Consider the following 13,125-nt stretch of genomic DNA (forward strand, 5'->3'; position numbering starts at 1 on the left):
TAACAAAGAGATTAATAATTTACTTTAATAATTAATAATACAATTGAGTGTGATATATTTTAAAGCACGGTATGACACATAGACCCACGTCACAATCTTCACACTCATAGCGCGATCTTCGTCTTACATCATTCTTTGAACATACGATACAATTTCGTAACGCTTTTTTAGATTTTGTGGACCTACAGTGCGATGGAAAATGTTTTCCGCTTAGTCTGAAGGGATGATCTGCGATAGATTTGTTAGAGCTAATGTTATTATTCGTATAACCGAATTTTTCGAAAATTTCTTTAAGTAATCTAAGGTGAAACACTCGCATTGTTACTTTTTCTTTCTCTTGAAGCTTATATAAACAATACGCGTTCCAGATTGCCACATCAAGCAGATGGAAAAAATATATTTTATACCATTTAACACTTTTTCGGACTGATTGTACACTCGATATTACTTTGTCCCTGTTGTTGACCACACCCATATTGGCAGTGTAATCAACAATACAAGACGGTTTTTGAATAATTTCTCCGGTCTGATAGTTTATTTTTTTAGTATTTATATAATCCGCGGAGTGGGAAGTTGACAACATATATACCTCCCGTTTGTCTTGCCACTTGAGAGCGAGCATATTAGGCGATGATCGGAAGCATATTTCACCCTTGTCTAGTTTTTCCTTCATTACGGGCATTTCTCTTCTTCGCGACTTTACGGTGCCGCACGCGTTAGTTTTATTATCATGTAAATAACTGAATAAGGTCGGGCTGGTATACCAGTTGTCAACGAACAATGTGTGCCCCTTTCCTAAATATGAATTCAATAATGTGAGTACAACCTCAGCCGATTTTCCCAGATATTTTTCGTTCATTTTTGTTATTTCGGAATCGCTGTCGGCATATACAACAAAATTTAGTACGAATCCCGTTTTGCAGTCGTACAATACAAAAGACTTGATATCAAACATATTCCGTTTGGACGGGATATACTGCTGGAATGATAACCGCCTCTTTAACAATAAACTTTCATCCACGCATAAATGGCGGAATGGAATAAAACAATTTTGAAAGGAACGACAAAGCTTATTACAAAATTCTCTAATTTTTATCAGTCTACCGGAATTAACTAACTCAATTTTACTGAAGTAAAGTATGCGTAATAGAAAAACGTATCTGTCTCTATTCATAATTTTGCCAAAAACATCGGTTCGCAAAAATTTATCCTTTGTCCAATATTCGGAAAAATGTAATTTCTTTACTCGCGACATTAGTAAACGAATTACAAAGAAATTATATATTTCACTCAATGTTGTTTCTCTTTCGTGAGGTTTTAGGAAAGAACGCTTAGAATTGTCCATCTTGAATTTGCGGTACTCATTCGTTTTTTCCACAATAAATGACACTAATTCTTCAGAGAAAAATAGTTGGAAGTAATCGATCGGAGTTGCAGATCGATTAAGCTGGATTGACATGCCAGAATTGTGGGAATCAAATTTATGCACTTGTGGTTTCAAATTTTCATATGACCAGATTATTTTTCCGCATGTTGTCTCTCCGTGAACATCGGAATCTTCTGATTCGGACGAATGTAGTGTTCTCAATTTTTTTCCATTCTTCCTATCACGTTTGTTTTTGGTTAAGTCATTTTCGACTTCCGAGTCTGTTTCTGAATTGTAGCAAATTGCTCTTCGCTTCCTATTTTGAAATGACATTTTGAGGTTGAAGATTCTAAAAAATTATAAGGATATGAATCGGCATGTTAAAAAGAGCATCTAATAATGGTATATTTATTTTAACAAAAAGCAACAATTGATACATCACACTGACATATCAAAAGCAAAGACTATATATTACATCTATATATTGTTAACACTCTCAGAAAACGTTGTGAGGGCAAAAGAAGCGCGAAGCAAGACAAATGAAACGGATCATTTACTTCAAATGGTGAATGAGTCAGTAGAGTGAGCCAGTATAATGGCGCATCATACCTAACAGGTTAAAAATAAACGAAGGTATATTTTAGATACTTCCTAAACGTGGTATTTTTAATACATACCATGAAAAGATAAATAAAGAAACGACCAGTAAATGCTAGGGTTGCGATGAAGAATTGGAGGATGCACAGTATGCTCTTGAAAACCATGCAGAAAAAACGCTGACTCCTAGAAATCTCACCGATACAGTCGCTGAGAGTGAACAGCTCTGGAAACATTTTAATGAACTCTGTAGGACGATTATGAAGAATAGATAAGAGAAAGAAAAACAACATGAATTCTTTAGAAGACGCAAACGCAGCAGGCGTGCATAGAATATTCCTTAATAAAAATCCTTAATTTTATAGCTACCACATGATGTGGAAACAATATTACTATACTTACTACAGAAGCTATTTTACCTTTGATGGAACTTTGTACTTGATGGAACTTTGTACTTGATGGAACATTAAGAATCCACATAACCTCTATGCACGTGGTAGTAGATAGATGATCCGCCATTTCATGTATAACACTGGATAACTTCCCACAACAGGATGATTCCAGCATGGAATAAATACAATTTTAGTATATTAACGAAGAAATTTTAGTATTAATGTTAATATAAATTAAAAAATAGTAACACACCGATGCGACGTTAGGTTGCTAACGGAGACAACACGTGATAATATTCCTGTATTATCAATGCTGTCGATGAAACGTGAGACACAGTTATTCCACAGTTACTCACTGCATGATGAACCTGCACAGGTATACATTAATTATATTGTTAGAAGAAAGAAACATCATAAGAGAAACTGTCAACCACGTGCCGAATAAACAATTAAACTTAATAGTTAAGCATTGCAACACTATGTAGTTATGTATTACGGTAAACGCACAAAAGGCGAATCCACTACTTTGCTCAAAAATTTAATTTATTTTAGCTATATAATTAATTGATTATAGTAACACTTGAACACATTGGTACACGTGTTGACAGTTGCGGCTATATTAAACAGAACGAACATAGCACAGAACTAGCAGCGCTTGAATGAGATGCAGCAGGTTGTCGAACTATGATACGGTACGGTCGATAAGGTAGTTGAGAGCAGATTTATTAAATTAAATAAAATTTATTAACAAATTATAGCGTCAAAAGGAACAAGAAGCCACTATGTAATATACAAACACACTAGTACAAATTAAAATAAAAAAAACTACACTATAGTACGCTCCAAATATTAATAAAAAACCGTTAATTAGTTGATTATTTGCAATATAGTCAAGATTTTCATATTTTATGAACACTAGAGTTATGATTTATCATTCTGAATCCTATGAACAATAAGATCGAGATGATAAGAATATAAGAATATAAATATTTCAAAGTATACACAAATTCACAATCTAACTTCTTACGTGAATGAGTTCTATAAAATATGAAAATAAACAAGGGGGAGAAATTAGAATTCACTGATATACATTAAATTGGTGCAAATTAAAAGCACTCGTAATATAAATAACTGTAACCATCCACGCATACAGGAGTTTTAATCTCTATCAATCAAAGAACGCACTATCATAAAGCGTTTTTTACACTACTTACAAAGCAATAATACACGATGCCTATGCATGAGATAAGCTCAAATCATAAAATAATAATTTACTATATAGGACAACAATATTACTGATTGATACTTCACATGTAGAGTAAGAGGTTTAAACGTAATCAATACTAAATGCAACGTAAAAATACACTGAGCGGTACGACACACATAACGATCCCACTTAGTGACATGACAAATAGTTAATAATACTAAGATTCTGGAATTTTAGTGAAATAATACGATATTTCGATTGAACTTGAAGCACGTGTTGACACTTGGGACAGAAGGCGGCCATCTTGATACGACTGTGCAAGGTGGCTAATTAATACTTAACACAAGAAAATTATAAATTCTAGTGTAAAATATGTAAATAACATGAAGAAGAAACCATCTAAATGAAATTATGTTGTATATACTAACAACAAATAACCAAGACATACATAATATGAGAACGAATAAATATGAATACATATGCATGCCAAATAAACTACAATAATATATATGTCGGCTTTACATTAGAAATAGGGTTAGGGGCGTGAAACGAATCTTTATTAGGATTACACATTGTTGTTATGCAATAGAGAAGACACTGACTAGTACAAATATGATTATTAGTACAAGTGTGTATATTCTAGAATTGACAAATAACCGCGGTGATTAGACACTAATGACAGTGGTCGAAAACGAATCCGCGGTCAACGGGATAACAAATGTACTTTCTTCCAAAGTCTAAATTGGACTCGATTTACTTGTCTACGATACAAGTATTACTAAACTAGCTCTTTGTTAAAACGTAAAATATTCACCGAGCGTAAAGACGACATGTAACCCGCTAGTGAGACCTCACGAGAGGATGACTTTCCGTCGCGATGATGCTGTAGAGGAAAACTATGATGGGGTGTGTCTAAGGACACGAGATCATCGGATTCGTCGAGGATAGCCTTCGTTCAGAAAGTGAGGGAAATTGACGTTGCTGTTAATTGGTCAATTTCCATGTGGGTGGCTAGAAAAGGATGGTAGCCGTCCTTGAGGGAAGGTTGCTAGCGGGAAGCGTCGTTCGTTGAAAAATAGATCTCCCCTATCTTCCCGTAGTTGGGACAAACACTGTTTGTCTGTTTAAAGGACCTTAGGTAACTAGATCTTAATGTTTATAACGACCCTCGGACTAGCTGATCACGTACTGTGGAGACGCGTCGGCATCTGGTAACCATCATACCCGAAGAATAGGATCTGCGTGTGGCGAGCCACGGAACAGAAACCGTTGGAATGTTTACTGTCGCGTGCCGCCACAAATATTTCTTTTAAGGAGAGCTATAGAATTACTCCGTACCTTTGTTAGACAAAGCGTTCATCACTTGACCGCGGCTACGTTTGGCGACTGACTGTCGCCTCGAGCCCAAGCTCATTATCACAAATCCCGAACAATTACAATTGGACTGGGTGACTGCAATTATTTAATTACAGCTATGGTAGATTCTGAATTACAATGTTACGGGATTTTCCCAAAATTCCAAAGGGAAGGCTCCGGTGTTCTTTCATCTCCGACATATTAATAAGGAACCATTTGGCTGAATAACGAAAAAACATATAAAGAGTTCTTTAGATTATGTGACGCGGTCAAAATCAAATTTCAGGAGTTGAATTTAAAAACATTTTGTCCCTATGAATTCACAACCTCCCAAAGCTTCGAAATCCACACATATTTCTTCCTTCAGATGATTCTGTGATTACGTTAGGGTTGTGAAGACATATTTTAAGTGAAACTAATTGTTTTAACTCGTAATTATTGTTAAAATAAGAATATTTAATGACAATTAATTGTTATTAAAAAATGTATAGGTTTCACTAATTGCTATTAATTTTTACTAACTAAAAATATATTTTTAGCATAAGAATATTTAATAACAAATAATTTTTAATAATTTTTATTGGGTAAAAATTAAATCTTAAAATAAAAGTATTTAATAAAAATTAATAGTTACTAATTCGGCTGCAATGGTCGGATCGCAAAACAGCTTCCAAGCCAGTCAAATGCGTGTGTCACGTCGAAGACAGAAGAAATCATGAAACCAATAGATCGCTGGTGATCTCCTCTCCTCGCGTCGCAGTAAATATATTCGTACGTTTCACGAATAACGTGGAGGAATTGAACTTCGTATAAGATGATGGAAATTTTATTGTATAAATCCAACGGAGTGACGGTTCAAAGTGTTACAGAATAATTAACAGAATAATGTGTTGAGCGCTAATGTAGGAGGGTTTTTATATGGAGGTTTTAGTCCCTTTGGAGAGGTTATCGTCCGATGTATATCAGAGGCGGCTATTCAGTTGCTGTTTTGTTATTATTTCGATAGCTGTGGCATGCAGGATGTTTCGTCTACTTTATTACTGACAGGTGCATCAGACGCAATGCAATACTTGAAACTTGCTTGTTGAAAAATAGAAGCAGTGCTGTCCATGATATTAACGCTGTGGTATATGTGTCAACACAAACATGGCATACATATATTGGAACTAGTGCGGCTATGGATATCGCCCATGTGATTCGAGTTTTAACAAACGTAGCCGCGTATGGCGCGGGGGTACCGGAAGAAATCCGTCCTTAATTAAAGCCTTAATTAAAGCTTACCGTCACACCGACGAATATTTTTTCCTCGATTCTGAAGTTTCATAAGGCTGCTTTTTAAAATATTGTAACAAACTAAAAAGAAAGCATTGTTTGCAAAAATTTTATCATTTCTTTAATTTTTGTAGTAATAACTCTTAAATTCATAATAAAACTAGTAGATGATATAATATAGACGCAATGGGAAGGTTATCAATTCTTCACCGGTAGTGTGTATTTTACAAAACAATGAGTATAAGTATTTTCTTACACCATTAGAATATGTAATACCACCAGAAAACGGCGGTATAATATACATACATATATACGTACATAGGCAGTTCGAATGAAAATAGAAAAACGTTTGAGAGGCGTTCCCTACATACTAAACAAGATAATAATCAATATTGACACTTAAAAATAGCAGAAAATATTCTAAGGCTCGATAAAGTTTTTGAACTAATGCATGATCCATTTTTTAATATCACTCGTACTTTATTCATACAAATTGTTATGTATTCTATGGCTTCTTTCAATATATATAGTTTCATAGTTTTATACGTATGACAATAAATATGTCAACCCTATAATTCATTATTATAAAAGTATATCAGATTTGCCGGCGAATCTGTGTTTAATATTTTTTTTACTATTAAATGATTCAATATTAGATACGTTAATATTACCCGAATATTTACACATTACATTTTCAAATATTATATCGCTTCCGTTCTTGTTCCAGTAAGGTTTTGTCACGTTATCGGAAGAAGGAAACATTACAAATAAAAGAGACCAAAAAATTTCTTTGGAAATCGTTTCATAAGTAAACAGATTAGGGATATATGTGTTTCCAGGACGAGATTTATTAATTCATTCGTACTATAGTTAACGATAATATCGTTAAGATATTAAAAATTTATTTCTGATTTAGTGTGCGAGATTTACTTTAATTCTATTTCTCCATTTTCATTCATTCACAATCAATCTTTACAACTTTGCCTTCACAAAGGCTTGAAAGAACTATATTCATCAAATTATTTCTTGACGTCCATATCCATCACATGAGATTTTGATAAAGTTTTTCTTAAGATATGTCACTGAAAAGCATCCGTAAAAAAGATTTAAAAAATTTTTCACCTGCTCTACATAAACTTCAGCTTGTTATAACTTGCAGATCTATTGGGCTAATCCTTCTTTCCAATTTTTTTTATGTGTTTGTTAGATAAATAAGCCTGCTGGAAGAATCTGGCAAATAAAATGAAATAGCTGAGGTACATCAGCATAGCAAGTTTGATGTTCAAAGGCGTAACGTGACATTCAACTTGGGCACTGTGTACATAGTAGTAAGCTGATGCAGTTAAAATGCAACCCACAACCATTTGTGATAGCTGTAGCGTAGTAACAAACATGGCGACCCATTTTGGTATATTGAACCGCATTGCTTTCAGAGCATAATAGGAGTACATCCAGGCATGAACGAAAGAGTTTACCAAGCCAAACCACTTGCCATTTCCTGTGGCCTCTGCATAAGAGAACCAGGTATAGAGAAGGACTGTTACGTGATGGTACCAATGTAGAAAAATCAACGGTTGCTTTCGTAACACAATGAAGGCTGTGTCGCCAAATTCTACTAGCTTCGATAGGGCAAAGGTCCACGACCAAAAACCGAAAACTGGATCTTGAGTAAGATGGCTGGAAAGAATATAATTACATTTCTATTATGATATAATATTTTGGAAATATTGTTATATGTTATGAACATGATATATAAATTGAAGTTACATAGTGTGTTTCTTAATATCTGTCTGATGTTGTGTATTTTTCATATTACAAACAATTTACTTTTATGTTGAAAGTGGCTGAATTTATTTCAAGTATAGTACAATAATAACAAATGCAGTTATTTTTGTTATAATATCAAAAATAAAAATTTCCATTTATCCATATTTTATACATTTCTTTGAAGTTTCTCAATTTTCCAGAGCATCGAACAACATTTTGCAATAAAAGTTAACAAAAAGACGCGAATTTCTAGTATTAAAGAAAATTTACAGATAAAATTAAATTATAGATTAAAAATGTTTAGCTGAATTCCTTGCTTGTAGACAATTGCTACGTTTAAACTATTTTTCTAAACGTAATAATTTCCGGTATATTCCGTAAAATATGTTTTCAGTCTCAATTTTGCAGGATATTTTTGCTCCTTCGACATGGATTTTCCCGTGTAAAGATAATATGTGTCAAATATATTACGAATTCCCTGTTAGATACGTATGCTATCGCAAGGCGGATTGAGCATGTACAGATACTTTTAGCATAAAATCAAATTCTGTATGCATTTACATTTAAAAAGTTTCGGGCTAATATTATTAAAAAGAACAGTTTTTAAGGTAAATGAAGTTTTATTATCTATTATTCAACACACATCCCTTCCTTGTCATATTTTTCTGAATTGCTTCTACAGTATCCAAACGCTACCCTTTCCGTGGCATCATCAACGGAAACCGGGAAAATAATCCCAGACAGCCCATCAAACAACTGAAGGGCATTCTAGATGTGCGACCGATGTAAATGAGGGTCATAAAGTCAAAAGCGAAAATAATGTCGGTCGCATTTTTTGATTCAAGAGGATTGATTCACTGTGAATTTGTGCCCCCCTCCCTTGCCTCAGCCAGACTACAACTAGATCATTTCACATTAAAGTACTTGATTACCTTTAGAAAAGAAAGAGAAAGAAAAAAAAGTCAGGCGAAACTTATATCAATTACGAGAATGGTTTCTCCTGTACCACAACATTTTTGCTTGAAAATCGATCATGGCAAAGCTGAAGGTGATACTGGAAGGGCAGCATTTTGACGATATAGAATCATTTCAGTGGAATGTGACAGTTACTCTGAATATAATTTCAAAAAGGCACTACATAATATGCCTTCCAACCTTTCGGTTGAACGACCAATCTGAAATTTATATGTGAGGGAAGGAATATACGTTGAGTAATAATAAAATTTCATTTATCTTAAAAGTTATATCTTTAATAACATTAGTTTCGTAACTTTTTAACTGTACTGTACTTTTGCACTGTATAAAAAAGCCTCAATCAATTTTTTTGTTCAGGGTGAGTCAAAATTATCTGTTAGGATCACCATACCGTGATTCTACATTCTCGGTTTAATGATAATTGACGTAAAAAAGTTACCGCAGTTTTGATCTTGATTTTGACCAAAGACAAGTCGAGGTCAAAAGTCAATTTTTTTTTATCACGGAGGCTAGCCTTGCAAAAGTGCCAATGTCGCAAATGATCCGTTCTATTGAAAAATGATAAAGTTCTATTGGCTACTACATTGGCCACGTTATGTCTTCATTTCATTCATATTACAGTTAGGGAGGATGTAAATAACGTAATATTGAGGAAACAGGGAGTTATTATTACTTAGCACGTGAGATAGTGCATCATAAATACAACAAAGTCAACTTTATGATTTCGCATTATTCTAAAATTACTTAGTGCATGAGAAAATCTCTTCATACAGCAGTTACATGACGCCGAATAAGGCACCATTTGGTGTTATTACTATTTTGCAGTAGAACACGTATAGTACACATGAAGATCAAATATGTTTTTTCTTTTTTATAAAATTAAATTTCTTTATACGTTGGTCGATACACCACGTTATTTACTATACGAAAATATTAACTTGCTCATGCCACAAAGCGATTAGTTCAAGACATATTTAAATAAATCACACTTTCCAAACAATGTGACAAATGTAATGTATATCTCCTGTAATGCATCGATTAATGCATAAAGAAATGTGATTTTATTTTAAAGAAACGTAATTATCCTTCATGTGGCCTTTACGTGATTACTAGCAAAATAACAATATGAAATCGTACCCTCTTCTGCACCATTCATCTCTCGTTTGAAAGGCATTTTTCATGCTGTAATTTTAGAATAATGTGAAACCATGAAGTTAGTTGCTACCTTAAAGTCCTGTTTCCTCATTAATATCACACTATTTACTTTCTACCTGTGAAATAAACATATTGTTAATAATGTCAGTAAGAGCAAGTAGAACAGCATCATTCTTCAAATGAACGATTAAAATGCGACCATGCTTATTTTTAAAGTTCATCGTCGTGACGAGTAAAATAGGACGCAAGCAAAAAATATTTGTCCTTTTGAGCATGAATTTCAAAGTCTAGGTCAATTCTGTGGCAACTTTCTTGCGTCAATCTTCGCTAAACCGAGAGAGTAGAATCTCGCTGTGGTGTTCATGACATATAATTATCATTGTCTTGAAGTCTGGACCCACCTACATAATTCGCTACATTTTGCGTATGTAAATACGACCAAACTCTAATAATTGCATCATTCTGGTATGAGAATTTAATAACGAAAATAAACAATCGAATGATGAATTAATAGATGCACGTTACATTCTTCAAAACTTTTTTTATAAATTCATTTCATGCATAATGCTTTGAACAAATATCCAAAATTTAATTTTTATTTGGATAATGTTTTCAAATATGAGAATTTATATTTACATAATTTATATTTCATAGATAATATTTGATTACTAAATAATTTACAAGATATTACATATTTTGTTGAAAATATTTTAAGAAGTAGAATATAAAACAGATATTACCTAGGTATACAGATGCTGTGGTAAAATCCATGATGCCTTAATACATGAAACATACCCGGCATGCTTCTAAGAAACCCAAAAATGGAGTATATTGCAAGCAGTGCACTCCACAAAATAAGCATGCCTCTCAATTCGTATTTTGGCCTATTTGACATGTAATGTTTCCCGGCAAAAATTAGGGCGACATAGATACCACAATAATAAAAACAGTTCGGAAACTGGTCCTTAAACCACATTTGAGTATCCCAGAAATCGAAGTTTTTTTCGAAGTCGAAGATATACGAGTAATTTGGTACAGTGAGCGGCGTATGACCCAGGTTGTTCATGTTGGATATTTTTTCTACTTGCTGATTATCAAAAGCTTAGGAAGAAGATACAGTCTTCGTCTTTGTTGCCAATTTACTGAAAAGAAAGAAACACAATTACTGACATTGCTTTTTCAAATGTAGGAAATCAAATATTTTCAAAAAAATATGCGCAAGATAATATACAATTTTAACAGAGTAAATGATTAATTATTGTAACAACAGTATCGGAATATTATTACACGTTCGAAAAAATTGTTGTAAATCACTGAGAATCTATAAGTACCGAAATAATTGCAGCTAATGCAATTATAGTGCTGTGCCTTGATGTATGCATATACATATATGTAGTATCGTGGAAAGATTATCTAAGAAAGACCCGACGAAATATATACAATGTTGCGAGAAAGCGTGTTCGACCGACAAGCCGAAAGGATCGAGAAACTTCAATGGGCCTAATGGATTATCAATATATCCTCAGTCCTTCAGTTAAATAGTTACTTGGAAGAAAGCGTAAGTGGCCACGATCGCGGGCGGTTACGGTACGCGTGCGTGTTGGGGACATGAAAAGACAACAAAGGATGCTTGAGGGAGAAGAACGATTAATCGTCAATTGTTAATTGAGAGTCTAGTTGCGTGGAGTTAGTTAGCTGCAAGTCGTCAGTTGAGTCGAGAGACAGTTGCGTGCGAGTTGCTAATTGGTTAATTATTAGTTGCCGAGTTGTTATGGCTTGTTAATTATTGTCAGTTGTGAGTTACTCATTTGGTTGTCGTAGTTATATTATATTGCTGCATTAGGTTCATATTAGATAATCATCGTTTTCTGTTTAAACCATTGTAAATAGGTCCATCTATCAATAAATTTATCATATAGGATAGAAATCCCCGGAAATCCTAATTTCTAGTAATTCTGATGATCATTCTATATTATATATGTCTATATGTTTGTGCGTTTCTGCCCCTACAACTTAAACACAACTTAACCGATTGTGGTTTCAAATTCGATTTACAGTTCTCAAGAGATTCGTACCTGTCACGGAAGTGTTGTAGGTTATACAGCACCTTGAGGAAAACAAAATGACAGGCGATATTTCTGATCTCCGGGAGGGAGAGTGTTCATTTTCTTTTTCAGTATAACAGATTCACCCATAGATTTTCGAAGGTATTAAGAAGGATTAAATAAAATAAATATTAAAATAAAATGATATCCGACTACGCAAAACTAAAAAAAATGATAAAAAAAGGGCAAGATGTATGTGTTTATGTCATGCGATGATGACAAACCACCATTTATTAATTAAATTTTAAACCTGATTGTCCCAACCGCACCGTCTCTTCCTCTATATTAAAAGACTCACAACTGAGAGTTGAACAGTTGAGAGCATGATTCAAGAGAGGGCGGTAATCTTAAAACCTTTAACACACAAAGAAATCGATCTGGTTTCCAAACATTATAATACAAAGTTCTAAGATTTCGCTGCAGCATAAGGTATCGACGAATAAAGATAAAATTTACGCAAACGTAATAATATACAATTTAGACAATACGAAGTTCTTATGATTATTGTAGATATAGCCCTACATTTACCATAATCGACTAACCAATTCATCAATTATCCTTTTCACTTCCGGTACTAATTTAATTATAAATGATTCTAGAACCCAAGAGCTTGGATCGAATAATGTTAATACATTTATTAACAATTCGGGAGAATGTTGGTCCGAACTTTTCCATCTCATATTTACTTTGCAAAAAAATTCTGAATCGTTAATTTTCTTGTCAAGAAATAAAATACTTGAATGTTACTACTTACAGTTGAACGCGATTTTACTTCTTCGAAACGATGAAGCACTTTGGAGTCCAGTTTTTATTTCTACGGAAATATTTCCCGGATCCAAGTACCTCTGCACTTTCTCTTCGTACGTGTGTAACTCGGCAATGAGAAATGGTATACTTGGATAATGAACATTTGCAACTGACGTAGAGCGTCTA

The 13,125-nt window shown here is 33.7% G+C and overlaps 2 protein-coding genes across 10 annotated transcripts; both read right to left on the reverse strand.

The window, feature by feature from the left end:
* LOC117162306 (uncharacterized) lies at positions 1 to 3,958 on the reverse strand. 9 transcript variants are annotated; one of them, XR_013061714.1, is made up of 5 exons: positions 3,811 to 3,958; positions 2,609 to 2,723; positions 2,383 to 2,503; positions 2,044 to 2,189; positions 1 to 1,715 (listed from the first exon to the last, which is right to left on the reverse strand). XR_013061714.1 is itself a non-coding variant. In XM_076627599.1 (4 exons), exons 2-4 carry the CDS (start codon positions 2,441 to 2,443, stop codon positions 1,683 to 1,685), a joined length of 240 nt encoding a protein of 79 aa, XP_076483714.1. In that variant the 5' UTR covers positions 2,444 to 2,448; positions 2,609 to 2,983; the 3' UTR covers positions 1 to 1,682. The 9 variants fall into 9 exon arrangements, 5 of the variants coding, with proteins under 5 accessions (XP_076483714.1, XP_076483713.1, XP_076483712.1 ...); XR_013061717.1 differs by lacking the exon at positions 3,811 to 3,958 and adding an exon at positions 3,667 to 3,804; XR_013061716.1 differs by lacking the exon at positions 3,811 to 3,958 and adding an exon at positions 3,570 to 3,654.
* A 3,060-nt stretch (positions 3,959 to 7,018) lies between these two features.
* LOC117162309 (very long chain fatty acid elongase 6-like) lies at positions 7,019 to 13,125 on the reverse strand. Its single transcript, XM_033344180.2, has 3 exons — positions 12,947 to 13,125; positions 10,828 to 11,229; positions 7,019 to 7,867 (listed from the first exon to the last, which is right to left on the reverse strand). The coding sequence occupies exons 2-3, from the start codon at positions 11,151 to 11,153 to the stop codon at positions 7,360 to 7,362; spliced, it is 834 nt and encodes a 277-aa protein (XP_033200071.1). The 5' UTR covers positions 11,154 to 11,229; positions 12,947 to 13,125; the 3' UTR covers positions 7,019 to 7,359.

The sequence above is a fragment of the Bombus vancouverensis genome, unplaced genomic scaffold (genome assembly GCF_051014615.1).
Source record: "Bombus vancouverensis nearcticus unplaced genomic scaffold, iyBomVanc1_principal scaffold0076, whole genome shotgun sequence".
Classification (NCBI taxonomy): domain Eukaryota; kingdom Metazoa; phylum Arthropoda; class Insecta; order Hymenoptera; family Apidae; genus Bombus; species Bombus vancouverensis.

Coding starts and splice junctions, on each gene's coding strand:
- LOC117162309 (XM_033344180.2), bottom strand. CDS start 11,153: ATGAACAACCTGGGTCATACGCCGCTCACTGTACCAAATTACTCGTAT. Junction 7,868..10,827: donor CACAGCATCTGTATACCTAG/GTAATATCTGTT, acceptor TATTCTTTCCAG/CCATCTTACTCAAGATCCAG.
- LOC117162306 (XM_076627595.1), bottom strand. CDS start 2,530: ATGCTGGAATCATCCTGTTGTGGGAAGTTATCCAGTGTTATACATGAA. Junction 2,190..2,382: donor AGTACAAAGTTCCATCAAAG/GTAAAATAGCTT, acceptor AAATGTTTCCAG/AGCTGTTCACTCTCAGCGAC. Junction 1,716..2,043: donor TCTTTATTTATCTTTTCATG/GTATGTATTAAA, acceptor ATAATTTTTTAG/AATCTTCAACCTCAAAATGT.